The sequence below is a fragment of the Struthio camelus genome, chromosome 8, assembly GCF_040807025.1.
Source record: "Struthio camelus isolate bStrCam1 chromosome 8, bStrCam1.hap1, whole genome shotgun sequence".
In the NCBI taxonomy this organism is placed as follows: domain Eukaryota; kingdom Metazoa; phylum Chordata; class Aves; order Struthioniformes; family Struthionidae; genus Struthio; species Struthio camelus.
The window spans coordinates 26,559,309-26,575,040 of record NC_090949.1 but is presented as its reverse complement, the minus strand read 5'-3'; the positions used below and the strand labels follow the sequence as shown (position 1 = coordinate 26,575,040).

Sequence of the window (15,732 nt, the reverse complement as noted above, 5' to 3'; positions counted from 1 at the left end):
CCTGCGGGAGGAGGGGAGCCCCGGGGACACGGCGGCGCCGCGGGCAGGCGGGAGCGGCCCGGCCCGGCCCGGCCCGGCCCCTCCCCAGCAGCGCGGGCGCGCGGCCCGAGGGCGGCGGGCGGCGGCGTCGAGGCGCGGCCACGCGGCGCGGCCGGGGCCGGGGCCGGGCGCGGGAGGCGGCGCGGCGGGCGCCGCACTACAAGCCCCAGCGTGCCCCGCGCCGCGGCGGGCGGCGGGCGCTTGCGCAGTGGGGCCGCGGCGGGGAGGAAGCCCCGCCCCCGGCGGCGGCAGGCGGCGCTGCGGTTGGCCGGCGGCGCCGCCGCTCAGAGCGGGGTCGGGGGTCAGAGTGCGCGGAGGTGAGCGGCGGTGTTGGGGACTCGTGGTGCGGAGCGTGCGGGGCGGGGGGGCCAGGCCGGGCGGACCGACCCGCCGCGGGGGGGGGCCGGGCGGCGGCGGGCGCGGGGCGCGGCCGGCGGCGGCGGGCCGGCGGGCCTGGCCGAGGGACGGGGCCGCCGTGGCCCGGGGCGGGGGGTGGAGGCCTGGGCTGGGGGCGCGGCCTGGCCCCCGGCGGCGGCGGCGGCAGCAGCGGCCCGGGACCGGGGGGGCGCGGGGTGGCGGGCCGGGTCGGACCGGGGCCGGGGCCGGGCCGGGGCCGTGGTGAGGCGGGGGGCGGCCGCGGGCCGAGCCCGAGGGAGGCCCGCGGCGGCGGGTTGCGGCGGACCGGCGCCTCGTGCGCTCGACGCCGCCGCCCTGGGCCCAGCCCCGGGGCCCGGGCCGGGCCCCCTCCCCCGCCGCCGCCGCCCCCCGGGGGCCTCGCTGGGCTGGCGGTGCCGCGGGTGGCGCGGGCAGGGCCACTCCGCAGCGGGACCGGGCGCTGGGGGAGGGAGCAGGTCTCCCGGCAGTGAGCCGGGCATGTGCCGGGTGGTTTCTCGTGTTCCTGTGGGGCGGGGGGGGGGGGTGTGGGGAGCAGGAGTTTTGGGTTTTTTTCCTGTGCGATTGTGCTGGCCACTGCTCTCAGATCTTGAGGCTCTGAAGCAAACTTGAGCAGGCTTAGAAGTAGTACAGGATCTGTTTAGTTGTTCCTGACTGGCCGTAGGAATTTCTTCTCCCTTCTTTTTCTCTCTGTTGTGCTGCTACAGGTGTTTCTTCTGAACTGAAATGTATGAGGAGGCGTTGTCATTTATTCCTTATGTTCTGTCTTTTACAAGTCCTGTGTCTGGTGGATATACGTGGTCGTTGCTGGCCTCTTTGCTAATAAGTCTGACATTCGTTCTACTTATGCTTACTGGTCTCTCTTCCTTTTGAGCTGCTGGTTTCAGAAATGGGGGGCTTGATAGCTCCCATTTAGTCTGAGCGCTAATATTCTTTCATCTGCAATGCATGGGACCAGGGTAACTTTTCTGGTTGGTTAATACTTGCACTGTACCTCAGGAAGAATGAGCTATGGTGGACTCTGAGCAGGTACATCTCAAAGGGACTCATCCCAGCAGATGCTGTTAGATACTTACTTGAGTTTTTTTTTTTTTTTGTGGGAGGGAGGATGAATGGTAACTTGAATTTGTTGTGCCATTTTGTTGCTTGTTACAACATTGTAGCATCCCATATCAAGTGATATTAAAGTTGGCATATGAGCTTTTATTCAGAGAAGGAACTGTTCTTAAATAATGTGTTAGAAGTCCAGTTGGTTACTCTTCAGTGTGTGGGCTTGGAAAGTGTGATTTCAGATATTTTTATTTCCCTTTTAAAGCACTGAGTTCTGGCCTTTGAAACTGAACTTTGATGTTAATTTATAGTGTGGACTAAATACTTGTCTTGCTTCAAGGAGCAGCCCTTTTATGGTTTTTGCCCCTCAAACTTTGGGTCTCTCTCTCTCCCCCCTCTCTCTTTTTTGGAACAAAAAAAGGTTAATGTGTATAACCAGATGGATTTAAGTTTTGCTAAATTCCAGATAAAGAAAACCTACAGCATTAAAAAGAAAATGCTAATGTGCTTGATGCTAAATAAAGAAGTCCTTGGATTGAATATACACTGATATGATTTGGTGTGACCTTAAGTTTTTGCTCTGCAGTTGAGATACTTAACTTCAACTTGATTCCTTTAGGAGGCCTGATTACAGCTGTTTTGGTGCTTATCTTGTTTTGGCTCTGTTAATTTTGGAAGGTCTTGAATTTTTCTCCCCTTTTAATTTTGGAAGAGTTCTGAAAGAGATCTAATGTGTGAAATTTCTGTGCTTAACCCTGCTCCTGTATTGATCTGGTAGCCACCTTCCAATAAAGAACACTGAAACTACAGAATACGGGATATGGTGAAGAGTGAATTGAGGTAAACTCTGTGGGACTGGCCATCAGAAGCTATGTTGATAGGAGAACACTGGAGACTATTAAGCAAATACATTTTTTTCAAAAGTGGATCTGAAGCACATGTTATTGCTGGACGCTGTTATCCTAGAGATTCCTGGTGTTTAATGCAACTGAACCACTATGCCAGCATGGTACAAAGGCAAGCAGGGAGATAGTGGGAGAAGGGGACAATTTGTTGTGCATGAAGTGTAACCTAGAACAGAGGTGATAGCTAGCTGTTGCTGGTAGGCAACTCTCTGGCAATTTCTCTCAGCTACAGCAGGTTACCTGTGGTGGCCAAATACCAGCTGAGTAGTTGTGTTCTCTCCAGATATGTTCTGCAGATGATGATACTTATATCCAACATTTTTGGTAGTTGTAATTGTATTTGTTAGAATTGCTATTTCTTCCCTGGTTGTGGCTGGATAATGGGGTCAGCATCTTACCCGGCTGGTCTTCCAGGGTCATTGAGACCAGCTTGTGTGAAACCATGCTCTGTTATAGCTACTGCTCTACTTGAAGCATTTTCCTGTCCACCAGGGTAGATCTTCTGCCAAGTGCAGTACTTTCTTTTAGCGTTTCTGGAGTTAGTTCACGTTTGGTCTTCACAAACAACGTATCAAGCAATACAAGCAGTGTCTTCCTGAGTCTGGACTGAAATTCATTTGACTCTTTCAGGTGTTAACCTTCAAGTTCATTTTTCAGATAATGAAGGTGTGCAGCTATATACCTGGTTTGAACAACTGTGGCATTCATGTGTATGAAAATTGAGTAATTGTGCATGCTAGATTCCATTAAACAAAGGGCAGTCTGGTATTTCTCCTTTCCACTAAATTAGGCCAATGTGCAGTAGTAGATTTTACGGATGAGAAACGTAGTAGCTACAAATCTCTTACTTATGGCACTGGGAGCTCTTCTGTGGATTGAGAACATTGAAATGCCATGAATTGCAGAACCTATTCCAAAGACCAGGGCTGAGAAATTTTGAATGAAAATGAAGTTATGCTATCTTTTGACAGTGAAATAACTGACCATTGGAACCAACTGTCTGAAGGCAGGGGTGAGCCTCCATAATTGATGCCGCAATTCAAGGCCAAAAACTTTCAGGAAAGATGTTCAAACCTTTGGGCTCAATTCAGGAGTAATGGGGTGGAAATCTTATGGCCAGCGTTACATGAGGTTCAGATAGGGTGGTCCGATAGGCTTTCTGGCTTTAAGTTTTAAGTGTTTATGATGCTAGGACTGAGTTACCTTTTACATTTTCTGCAAAATGTCACACCATCCCAGGTACAGGTGTCCTGGTCTGAGTGTGTGGTCTGGCAAGTGGCTGAGCGGACCAAACAGCTCCCAGCTGCCATTCAGCATCTCTCTCCTGCTTCTGCCAATGTGGGCCAACCACCTCCTTTGAGCTTTGGCACTCATCCAGCCTGTCCCTGAGCTGATTCCTCTCACTAACCCAGCAGGAAACTATCTTGTTTTAATTGTATTTTATTCCAACTGCATTAGCCCTTTGATGGGTTACTGTGGTTGGATCAGCTCACAGAGGGGCCTGACGAGCACAGAACTGGCATGAGAGAATTAGCAGGAACACAAGGCTGAGAGGGAAGGACGAGCTTGCCTCCTTTCGGTCCCTGAGAACTGCTGGACTGGCTAACCCCGTTCTGTGTAACTTCATCCCAGTGCATTCCTTAAGGATCCTATGCCGAGACAGAACACTGGACTAGAGGATTCTTGATCTGATCCTCCCTGTTTCAAGTCTTTAATACTGAATCCACTCTTCTACTGTAGCTTTCTGGTCTTGTGCATGTCTGTTGTTTAAATTTTTGTTGCTTCCTTTGTCCACATTTTCTCACTCTGTGACCAGTCCTTTAGTATGTGGAACTTCTTCAAACTTCACCTTAGATCCATTTGCCTATCAGCAGTCACTCTTGGAGAAGGTTTAAAAATATACAGCAAAACCTGTCTTAAGAGACCAGTCAAGGAGCTGAAGAAAGTGGGTTGCCTAGCAGAGGTGGCCTAATAAGACTGGAGTGGAATTTTACTGTGCATCTTCGGGAATGCGTCGGGGTGGTCTGTTCAGAGGAGTTCATGTCCTACCAGCATTAAGTCTTGTTTGGGTTTTGCTGTGTTGTCAAGTGAACTGAGCTGTGTTTATTTCCTAGCCTCGTAGGGTGTGCTAGCCCCAGGAAGGGCTTCCCCCGTAGCTGCTGCCTCGTCCTCAACATTGTGATCCCACAAGCCACCGCGTCTGTGGTGTCACAATGGAAGAGTGGGCCCTGGGGCGGTGTTTGACGTGTCCGTCAAGGAACGCAGCGGGAAGGATGAGTGCGAGAGACAGGAGACAGCTTCCTTAACCAGAGTGTCCTCCACCTTTTAGTCAACCTTTTCCTTGTTTGCTTGTTTCTGCCGTAATGCCTCCAAATAGCGAATCAACAATCAGATTGAATTTTAATTGGATTACCAAGATGCGGCCAAATGAGCAGTTGTCTGACTTTACTGCTGTAACCCTCGTTCTTCTCTGCTCTTACCCTCACTTGTTGTATTACGTCTGACTTTAGACTGTAAGTTCTTGAGAACAGGGGCCTCCGCTTTTCCTCTGTAGTAGGAAGAGACTGGGAGCAATTCTGGGGTGCTGTAAAAACAAAATGATTAATACCAAGATGTATTTGTGATGAGTAATGATGGGACAACATATAGGCATTCCATGGCAAGGCTTTGGGAAACTTACGTTACAAATTTCCCAAAATATGGGCTTGGTTGTCTAGCAGTGCCTCAGACAAACCCAACGAAAATGAAAGGGTGTGTAATCATGAAAATGTACTGGACTAATGCTAAAGGGGTGGCAACTCTGAGGTTAACAAGTTAAAGAATCCAATTTACCTGTCTAAAATCATGTTACATTATTAAAACGGTTCTAAAAGCTTTGTGTTTTGTTGTTTGTTTTTTACTTTTTTTTTTTTTGCAAGTTTGGACAGTGGCAGTCAATCAGCTTGTTCTTAGTCTTGTTTCCTGCCTCACAAGCTAGCCAGGTGCTGTAGCTTTTGGGCAGCAATCCCTTTAATGAAATACTTGCTTTTAGGTTAAAGTTGATTTGAAAAATTGAGTCATCTCTATTGTTCTTCAGTTACATCTTCACAAAACTGAAATATGGGCTCACATTTGACCTCTGAGTATGCATTTGAACAGTTACCAAAATGGGAGTCTGCATTTTTTTTGCCATGCTCCAGGTTCTAGGTGCTGCTAAAAGTATGCAATTTTGTTCTACAAAAAAAATCTTTATTACCGTATGTTTTCACCCTTTTGTATTTATGGTAATAATTCAATCAAGTAAGACAAATCTGTCTACTTTTGGGGGTTATTTTTGATTGCCCTAGCCTAGAGTTCAGTTTTTCTATCAGAGACTGGGAATCACAGCTACTGGCACCTAGGCTTTGGACAGAAAATAAATTAAAACATACTACTCCCAAAGCTTTTTTTTTTTTAATTTCTATTTTAATTTTCCTTTCCCTTTATGTTATTTTTTTAATACTACTGTGAAAGGCCATTTTACTGTGATATAAAGTAATTTAACCTGTAAATGGAGGCTCTGCTAAAACAGATTCTTTCTTGGGTTGCCCTTCCAATCTGAACTTAGGTGTTTGTCTTCTTTCCCCCTCCCTGCATCAGCTTGTCAAATGGAACAGTGAAGAGGAATATTTTGGGGTGAAAAGCAAGCTGTTAAGATTATGCCTTGTTTTGTTGCCATGTGATTTTTAATTATATTTGGTTGTAAAAAGTAAATATTAATGTTAGGCACAGAAAGCCCATCCAGCTCAAATTTGTAGGCGAACTTATGTCACTGTTGATGCATATGTATTCTGTGCAGTTTGCATGCTGTACATCTCTGTATTTACCTGTGGCTTTGGGGCTGTCCTACAGGTTGAGGAGAGTGCTTACAACACCCTCCTGGCTTTGTCGCAGCCATTCTTCACACCCTATTACTTCCCCATCCTGTTAGTTGCTGCTTTTGGCTCCCGCTGAGCAGCTTCCTCGGTGTGAAGCCTGCGGGGTGATAGCCGCCAGCACAGCTTCTTTGCTTCACACTTGGTGGGGCCCCTGGCAAGCTGGCCGCTACAGCTGGCACTTGCCTTTTGGCTTCCCTTGCTTGCTAGTGATCAAACTGTCATGCTTTAGTGCATGAAATGCTTTAGTGCATGTGCTTGGCCCAATAACAAGCAAGAATCGTGGTCAGCCTGAGCTTGTCCTGTTACCTGCAGTGAAGGTCCAGAGGCTTCTTTTCTTTTTTAAAGACAGTTGCTGATCGTAGCTGGTGATGTCATGTGTGACACACTATTATACAGCACATAACACTAACTTTATCTTCCAGCTGAAACCCACCACACATGGCTATTTCCCCGTGTTATTGGGTGTTGCAGATATAAGTGCTGTCACATTTTCCTAGGTCTGTGTATAATCTGTCAAAATAATTCTTGAAGTCCAGCCTCAGTTCATGGTCCCATTACGTTTCATATATGTATGTGTATAAGGAATGGGAGCTGTGTGATATGAAATGTTAACCTAGGAGGGTTGAATGCCAGATGTGACAGCCTGCACAGTCTGAGATTATAATCTGACCCTGTGTGCGTAAGAAATTTATCTATGGTATTTTTATTAGTTTTGGAAATGGAATTATTCAACCTATGGATTTATCTGGATAGAGCAGGGTTTGTAATTTTTGAAGCTGAGTGCTTGCGTTGTTGTCTTTTGAAATAAATATGGGATAATTACTAGTGCCTTGCATTGTCATAGCAGTCATAAATGCTTTACATGATTCCAATAAAGTGTGTGTGCTCACCAGCTGTACCGTGCTCTGAGGCACTCTGACCTCACCAGAGAAGATGTTGTAAGGTCTTCCTGGGGCACCCAGAGCAGTGACTGGGTAAACATACAGTTAAGACTTCATTTAGCTGAAAGAGCAGAGTTTGCAGTGGGGTTGCCTTTATTTGCGTGCTGTTTAAGGGAATCGGCATGCAATACCCCACTTCCCCACCTTTGTTCAGTGCATGTCTCCCTCCCCTGCACTGAGTGTGTGTGATCGGGGGGGTAGACTGATTTTCAGATGGGGAGCCTAATCTTGTCATTAGAAGCGGACCACGTGCAGAAGTTGTTTAGTATAAACAGACGCTAGCTCTGTCTGTTATTTCCACAGTACCTGTGCGAGCTGAATGTGCCTGGGTCTGGGATCGTGTTGCTGGGTCCGTGCCGGGACTTGTCTGAATCCTGCCAGAAGGCCAAGCTTATCTTTGCTGCGTGATGCAGTGTGGACGCACTGGCTTGGGTTGACTTGGAGTTAGGGTCTGCTCGGGGACCTTGCTGCGTTGCATGGTGCAGACAGACCTGCCTGAAGATTATTGGAGATCATGTTCAATGCCCTAGTCTTGCCAGTTAAAATACATTAGAGAAGTACTGATCTTGCTGTGTGTGGGTGGATAATGTATATTTTATTGCCAGTGTTTGCTATAGGGGTTGGAGCCTGCCTGCCTCCCCCACTCCAACTGTATGTTTTACTTTATGCAGTAGGCTAAGGACCAGGTTTTACCACAACTAACTTACAAGCCGCTTTATTCCAAGATATTATATCTACTGTGGTAGACCTTCAGATTCACAGCTGATAGCTCGAAGATTGAAAGCACATATACCTCAAATATCTCTTCTCTGGGACAGGTTAGAAGTGAATATAACTGATGTAATGACAGTAAAAGCTGTAGATGGAAAAGCGATAGGTAGAGCTGAGCTCCTTTAGGATAAATGCTGCTGGGCTTGGAGTGTTTTTTTAACTTGGGTTTGTAGTTTTGTGAGTATCTGCTGTCTGCCACACTGCTTTATTAAAGAGAGCACCTCCCCAAAATGTGAAAGCTGCAAGCTGCAAACCAATTTACACCGTGGAATTGGCAGTGTGGGGAATGGCTCCATCTCAAACCATCTCAGCTACTTTGATTTCCATCTGTGGTGTGCCTGGGTGTTCCTTTAACTCTAAACCTTTGAGAGAAGGTTACAAAATGTGTGTTTACTCGAAGCACACAACCTGCTCAGCTGCAATTATCTCCTAATCTGGTCCTTCTGAGTTTCTCCGGTCTCTCAGGTAAATACAGATTTAGCCGTTATTCAAGGCATATTATTTACCTCATTAAGTGTGTGTTTTGGCACGTGCGTTATTTACCTGATGGACTAACGGATAGGAAAGAGCAAATGCTGTCTTTTGTGCAAATAGCGACTTTGTTCGCAGAATGCGAGTCCTCTGCTTTCTGTCTTTCGCGTTTCATGGAGAAAGCGCAGCTGCTCTGTGCCGCCCAGCGGGTCGCTTCCTGCCCTTCATGTAGCCGCAAAAAAGCAAGTGCACACACGTGGGGAGACTCAGCTCCCGGCCCCAGCACTGAGAAACCACGTGAATGGGAGACACGCGACCCTGCGCTCCCCACGAGGCAGTTCTTGCCCAGAGCCACAAGCAGGCGATGCCCTTTGTCTCCTGCCCGAGCCAGATTGTGAGCCCCTGTGGAGGAGCATCGCATGCGATTGGCATGGGGAGTTACCTCCTGGCCTGCCTGCGTCCTTACATCTGTATCTATATAGAGAGATGTGTATATATGTGTATATAAACTCACTCGTCCTTGTTCTAGAAGACTGAGTTGTGATTCCCTTGTTTTGCCTTACGCCCAGCTATGTTATATCTCCATGAGTTGAACTTGAGCTCTTATCCTCATGAGCGCGTCGTACCTGTTACCAGCCCTGAGGTGGGTGTTCCTTGGGTGGTGGCAATCCTGTGAAATTTTACCAGCAGCAGTTTAAAAGAAAAGGGGTGGGAGGAAATCTGAACAGTCTCACGTGGGTAAGGTAAAATATTAAATGAGAAACAGAAACATCACAAGATGATGGCTGGGTGAGGGAGGGAGAGCTATTGAGTCTTGCTTGCATTTTACTAAAAGGAAAATTTGGTCTTGGCAGTTCATGTTTGGGATTGTTGCACCAATCTCCTCTTCTGAAAAGTATCTGAAGTGAGAAATCTGATATAGCACGAGAGTAAAGTCACATCTGTGAGAAACCTACTATTTGGAACAAGTGAGAACCTCTGTGGAGAATATCCTTTTAGCCAACAGATGTGTGGATTTATAATGGCAGTGGGAGGTTTTGGTGTGACTAATAGGCACTTCCAGGGCCAGGCTGTTTTGATGGGTTGTAGTGTTGGTATGTGTCTTACTGTATTTAATTCCTGCCGTGTTTCGAAAGTTGCATTGTATATGAAAAGACTAAAGGCCTTCCCAGAAATTTCAACGATTTTTGGACCAGACTGTATATGCTTAAGTGATTTATATTGTGTTCTGCTATGATAAGGTTTAGTGGGGATGTGTGAGCTGGCACATGGAACAGTGACTGTCTCTCATAGTTCTTAATTTAGAGCTGTTTGCAGAGGTTAATTCCCAGTTGCCTGTGGTTCTAGACACCTCGAGCTCCATCCAAATGCCACCTGTGGTGCTTAGAGCAGGTTACTATGTTATTTCAGATTTCTAATGCCAGACCCTCCACCAGGACGCACAGAGAAAATCTAGGACGACAGAGTGAGGATGAAGAGAGGTGAGATGTGTACGTGCATAAGTAACAGGAGTCTCTCTTCAGTTTCAGATGCCTCTGGATGTTCAATGGTAGCACTCCTCCATACTGGAGCAGCCAAGTTTCCCCGAAACTTACTTCCAAGGGTGAGACAAGCTGTGTGCTCCCTCCTCCCGGCTGGTGTTCTCAAAGGGTACGACTCCATCGTAAGCAGGAAGCTGGCGTCCCACGGCTTTGGAGCTTCCATGGCAGCAATGTCATCCTTCCCTCCACAGAGATATCACTACTTCTTAGTGCTGGATTTTGAGGCCACATGTGATAAACCACAGATTCATCCTCAGGTAAATAGTTGATCCTGTTAATTCTCCCCTTGCAAGTTGCTGCTGCCATTCTGGGAGATGGAAGGAAAAGCCGCACTGCCAGCCAGCTTGTTTTCCCTGGTTTGTCTCACCTTCTTTCTGTTGCTGGCCCTCTGGGCCTCTTATCAGTCCACCTCTCTCTCATGAACAGCGCCAGGTCTGTTCAGTGGGAATGAAATGAAGGACCCTGATTTCCATCAAAGCGGTGAAAATTCATGTGTTATCAAAAACACTTTCCTACGTCATATAAGCTTGTCATCTGCTTGAACTGGGGAGGGTTATAAAATTGCTGGTTGGGAGCCTGCATTATTAGCATACTCAAGGCAGCCTTGTCTGATTCTGCAAGGAAAAAGGCTGTTACTAGCCGATAGTTTCAGAAAAGGAAGAGTTGGGATGATAAAATAGATGCAGAAAGGATAAATAGATAAGAACAGTAGTTCTGAGCTGTCTGATCTTGCTGCAGTTGTCTTGCCTGGATGTTAACTCTGGAGCGTAATAAGATGGGAACAATTCAGCTTCAGAGAGATTTTTCCAGTGCCTTACCTCTCGAGATATGCAGTGATCTGGATGAAGTGCAGAGGTTTTTCTTCAGACAGTTCTTTCATAATAGTGAAAAGCAAGTTAGTAAATACATTTTCGGTTGCCAGCAGGGCAGACCTGGAGCTTCCATTTAAATTAGAAAAGCATGATAAAAAGAAATAACCTAATACTGGGTTTGGTAACAAGTGAAGAGATTTCAGAGTCTCTGCACTGACTTCAGACTTCATATCCACCCCTGTAGCAAGCAATCAGCCTCTTGCTGGCATTGCCAGTAATGTGCAGCTGTCTAAGAACACTTCTGTTTGCTTTGTTTCAAATATGCTGAAAGTCAAGCGATTTTCAACATGGCATCTCCTTACTGAGATGATTTAATGCGGTGAACCCATTTCTTAACGCAGCTATGGTTTCCTTTGGGCTTGTCCCGTCACAGGGATCAACCTTGAGCCATACCTTCCCCTGCTGTGCCTTGGTGAGCACTGCTAGTCTCCCACGTTTCCTGAAAATGGAAGGCAAACCCCTGTTCTTCTGCTGGGTCTTTGTGAGAGGATGTTGTGTCTCTGCCTCTAATTCTGCTAGGAAGGTCTTAACCGCTCTCCAACTGAGATGTCTGGCTATTTCCTGCACGCTCAGCCTCGGGTGCACAGACCTGTCAAAGCTGTAAATTGGATCTACCTTGTCCCTTTGGATATGGGTTTGGTCTGTGCACATTTTGATGCAAAACCATGATGCATGTGGAGCTAGTTTACAGCTGGCAGTAAAAAGGAGCATGAGTGGAATATGATTACTACTGTTTTAAGGAGCTTTGTCCCCAAGTCCTTGCCAGGGAAAGTAATGGTCTGGGCCAATGCAGATCTGCTATATATTTTGTTGGCGAGATAACACCTTTAAGGTGGAGAGGTTCTTCAGTGTTGTTTTTCCAGTCTGCTGTGTTCAGTGCCTGTCTGTATCATATCTTGTGTGGTAGTGGCTGTCAGTCCCTCACATCCCCACGAGCAAATTAGTTTGACAAATAAAGAAATGGCTCTTGCTGCACTGGAATCAGCGTAGCTGCAAAGACTGAAGTTGCTCGCCTGAATCAGACAACTCTGCAAAAATGAGACTTTTTTTCAGTTGCTGTCCCTGCCTACATCTTACCTCTTTGCTGACCAGAATGGCTTTTACCTTGTTCACTGCTGGGCTGTATGTCGTGGTGAGCAAACTGTGTTGCGTATGTCAGTGATGTCCTGTGCAAGGTTTTGATGTCCTGGCAGGATCTTTCACGGGAGCAGTGGCAGATGGTGAGATTTCAGAGATGTGTTCTGAGGACGGACCTGGAAGCTAGCAGTGGTCAGGAGCTGATCTTAACTGTGATCCTGATTCTTTTTCTGCATTTATTTTATTATAGCTCAGAACCTGGAAAATAGAGCTCTAGCAGGCGATGCAACAAAATTCGAATGCATTGGAGTTTGTTGATGAGGAGGTTGCATATAGAGCTGAGCTGTGATCCAAGTTACTTTAAGTGGATAGTCATAGCTGTAAATTTAGCCAGCTTGACAAAAAGTCTTGCAGAACACACATGCCACCATGCAGTAGCACTTCAGATCTCACTAACCACTCTTAAAAACATTCTTGCTTATTACCAGAAACTACTGAAGGAGCGATCCTTTTATCTACACTAAGGTGTTTGACTGCAATGTTCGCTCCCCTTCCCGTGGTATTTACTGGTGGTGAGTGCTTCTTTGCAACCGGCAGCCTGGCTGACTTTATCCCTGGGAGATGTCCTTCGTGTTCCTTTCAGAGCCCTGAAGACTCCTTCATTTCCATTCCCTTTCATGCTATCCCTCCCTCTGAGGTCTCATGGCATGGCCTCCATAACAGGGATCAAGGAGGGTCAAGAACAGTGGTATTCCCCTAGGAAGCCACCCATATTGTGACTTAACTGGTTCCGGGCACTGGCTGAGTGCTGGGCGACAGCTGCCCTTTGCTTTATCGCTTCTTGGACTGATGTGGAGGCTCCTTAACATTCCCTGTCCTATATTCACAGGAGGATAGTAGCATTGGGAATGGTAATAGAGAGCTCTTCAACAGGCCAGCCTGCATCCTTGCAGTTCGCTCTTGATGGCTTTCAACAGATACGCCTCCAAATCAAAGTGCGTAACAGTAAGTGCAAAGCAGCAGCTTGGCTTTTGGGTTTAATGGGTATATTTATGGGCAATGAGACCATCCCAGAGACAATAGAATTTGGGGGTTTTAATTGCATTGCCCCAGATGGATAGATGTGAAAACCTGAAAGAAGAATAGAGGCATAGTCTGTGTATAGTAGTGTTTTAAGCAGCTGAAGGTCAGTAGGTGTAGGCAGTAAGGGAGGTTTATGGCTAGCCCCTCTTACCTCTTTAAAGCTTACCTCAGCCTGTAGAGCCATGTGCATATGGCACTTTAGATGCACAAGAAGAGATGCATTAGTAAGTGGGAGTGTCTCTTTCTCTCTCTCATTCCTTTGTCCTTGTAGGCACTGGTGTTTACGGTGGTCGGTCCTTCGGTGACTGCGTCAGGAGCCCCCCAGGCTCAGAGACGCAGCTCCCTTGTTTTATTAATGCAGTGAGTGGGTGTGCCCCTTTAGTCAGCAAGCTGAGCATCCTGCCTTCAACTGCAGCGGAGTGGATAAAAAGGGATTTTTTTTCTTTTTAATGTAAAATGTCTGATGACAGAAATCACATCTATTCAAAGCTAAGTTTGAAATTGGGCCTTAATTTAGAGTGTTAATCTCTACTATAGTTTATTAAAACTACTTAGGTTAAAAACAAGTAATACTCAATCTTGTATACGTTTGCTGCCTGAAAGTTGGAAAGAATACCAGAGGCCAGAACTGACAGAAGTCACTGTCTCAGGAGTTGGAACTAGGAGTTGTTGAAATGCTAAATGAACTTTTGATGATGATAAAGATACTTTTTTTTTTTTTATGTCAGTTTATTCGGGTGCTTGACTTCAGTGTCTCAAAATCACTCAAATTTGATAATCACTTGGGAATTAGAAATTTGCTTTTTTCAATCTCTGTGTAAAAGGAAGGTGTGAAATGTTCAGATCTTCTAACGCTAAAGTCGTAAAGGATATTATGACCAGAAGCAGAAAAATAATTGAACTACAGATGATACTTTTTGTGTTCTCTTAAACAATACATTCAAAATACACATATATTTTGATATTTTTCTTTAGATTATCCCACATATTTCAGGTTGTTTAACTATACATTTTAACTGATGTTTTTGTAATTTCTTTCAATTGTATATAGAATTATTTTTTATAATTTCTATCAAATAAAACTGGACATACCTGATAATAAATACAGGATGTCATTCACTTTTTCAACATAAAACTGTAAACACTGAGACCGTGGATAAGAATGCTTAGCGGCTAATTTATTTGTAACTGTGCATGTGTACAATATGTATGCTAATAGCATATTTCCTGCTTGGCAAAACTGTATCAGCGAATGAGATCCAGCCTTGCTTTAAGATAATATCAAGTGCAAGTGCAAAACAAGGTTAAATTGGTTTCAGACTCTTGTTTCCTGGAACGCTTGTGTAAATGAGCATTGAAGTTGGTTCCCCCGAGCATCAGTCTTGTGGCTCTGACTTGCAGGCGCAGGCAGATGCAGCGGGAGCAGCCAAAACGATCACTGCCTCTCTGCTGCTCGTACTGCTCTCCCTTTTTTGCTGGATGGTGTCATTCCCATGGTAGGGACAACTGAATGATGTGTATCTGCTTCTGAGCTGCTGTGATTTATGGACTGACCTTGTAATGTGAATGGATGTTGATTTCTACCAAATTTAGGGCTTAGCAATAGACGTGCAGTCCCTGCTGAGCTCCGTGCTCAGCCTAAGTAGTGAGGGGATGGGCAAGCCGCCCAGGTAGCCATGGCCTGAGCTCAGGGGACTTTCTAGGTGGAGTATGTCAGAAATGACAACCCCGGGAGCCGTGCTGCTAGAGGAGCTCACAGGAGGGACCGAAGCAGGCTGCAAGCTATCTTCTGAAGCTCTTCAAGCAGTGCTCTGTGAAGACTGTATTAAGGCAATCCTAGCCGAAGGCCAGGATGGGAATGGTGGCTCACAACGCCGGTATCAGAGAGATTGTCACAATCCTATCCAAAGGCAAAGAGTGGAGATGTGCCAGTGCTCACCTATTCTATCTAGATATTCCTGTGTAGCAGCTGGCTTTTAGCACAGTTTTTGTGTAGCTGTTGAGCTCAGTGCATTAGAAATCACCTGCCAAAATCTGTATTAAGGCTGATAGTGAATTGCTGAAAAGTGAAGAAATTTCAGGCTTGTTTCCCATGGCAACTTTAACTCAGCACTCTCGTGCATAAGTATTACAATGGAGTATTAATCTGCAATTACCTGTCTTCATGCAGCTTAGGCTTGGGTGTAGTTGTAAATACTTAGTTCTCAATTCGGCTTCACCCAGTGTTGTTACTAGAGGAATGCCATTAAAGATGTGTGCAACACAGTCACTTAAAGGCTTTTCTTTTTTTTACTAAAAGTAAAAATATGTATTTATCATCTCTTTGCCAGTTATGGCTTACTTTACACCCTTTATTTAATGAAACTACATGGCTGCTGCTATGCTGTTCTTGTGTTTTGATGCTTTAGGTTCCTAGAGTGGCAGGAAATAGTTCACATAAAAGCTATTTTAGGTTATTTTTCTGTTCATGTTCATTTTTGTACAATCGCTTGAAAAAAAATTTGGGGGCCTTATAGCTAGCTCCTCTGAACAGTTACACATTCTGCTAAAAGCACATAGCTATCTGTAACTCAAAATACTTCAGGGTGCATCTGAAATTACTGAAGAGTTGCAGTTCTTTTTTTTTTTTTTTTTCATGTTTTCTGTATCTCATGTGTTTCAAATAAGTTCTGTGGCACTGTTGTGTAATCTTA

General features: G+C 45.9%; 1 protein-coding gene across 2 annotated transcripts in view; it reads left to right on the top strand.

Moving 5' to 3' along the window:
- Nucleotides 1-278: 278 nt before the first annotated feature.
- Nucleotides 279-15,732, top strand: part of ERI3 (ERI1 exoribonuclease family member 3) — a 158,078-nt gene continuing 142,624 nt past the window's right edge. Inside the window, exons 1-2 of one of the 2 annotated variants that reach the window (XM_068952899.1) lie at nt 279-356; nt 9,990-10,264. In XM_068952899.1, coding sequence (XP_068809000.1) covers nt 10,013-10,264 — 252 coding nt within the window. In that variant the 5' untranslated portion in view covers nt 279-356; nt 9,990-10,012. Of the gene's footprint in view, nt 383-9,989; nt 10,265-15,732 lie in introns of both variants that reach the window. The other variant, XM_068952898.1, reaches the window with a different exon arrangement.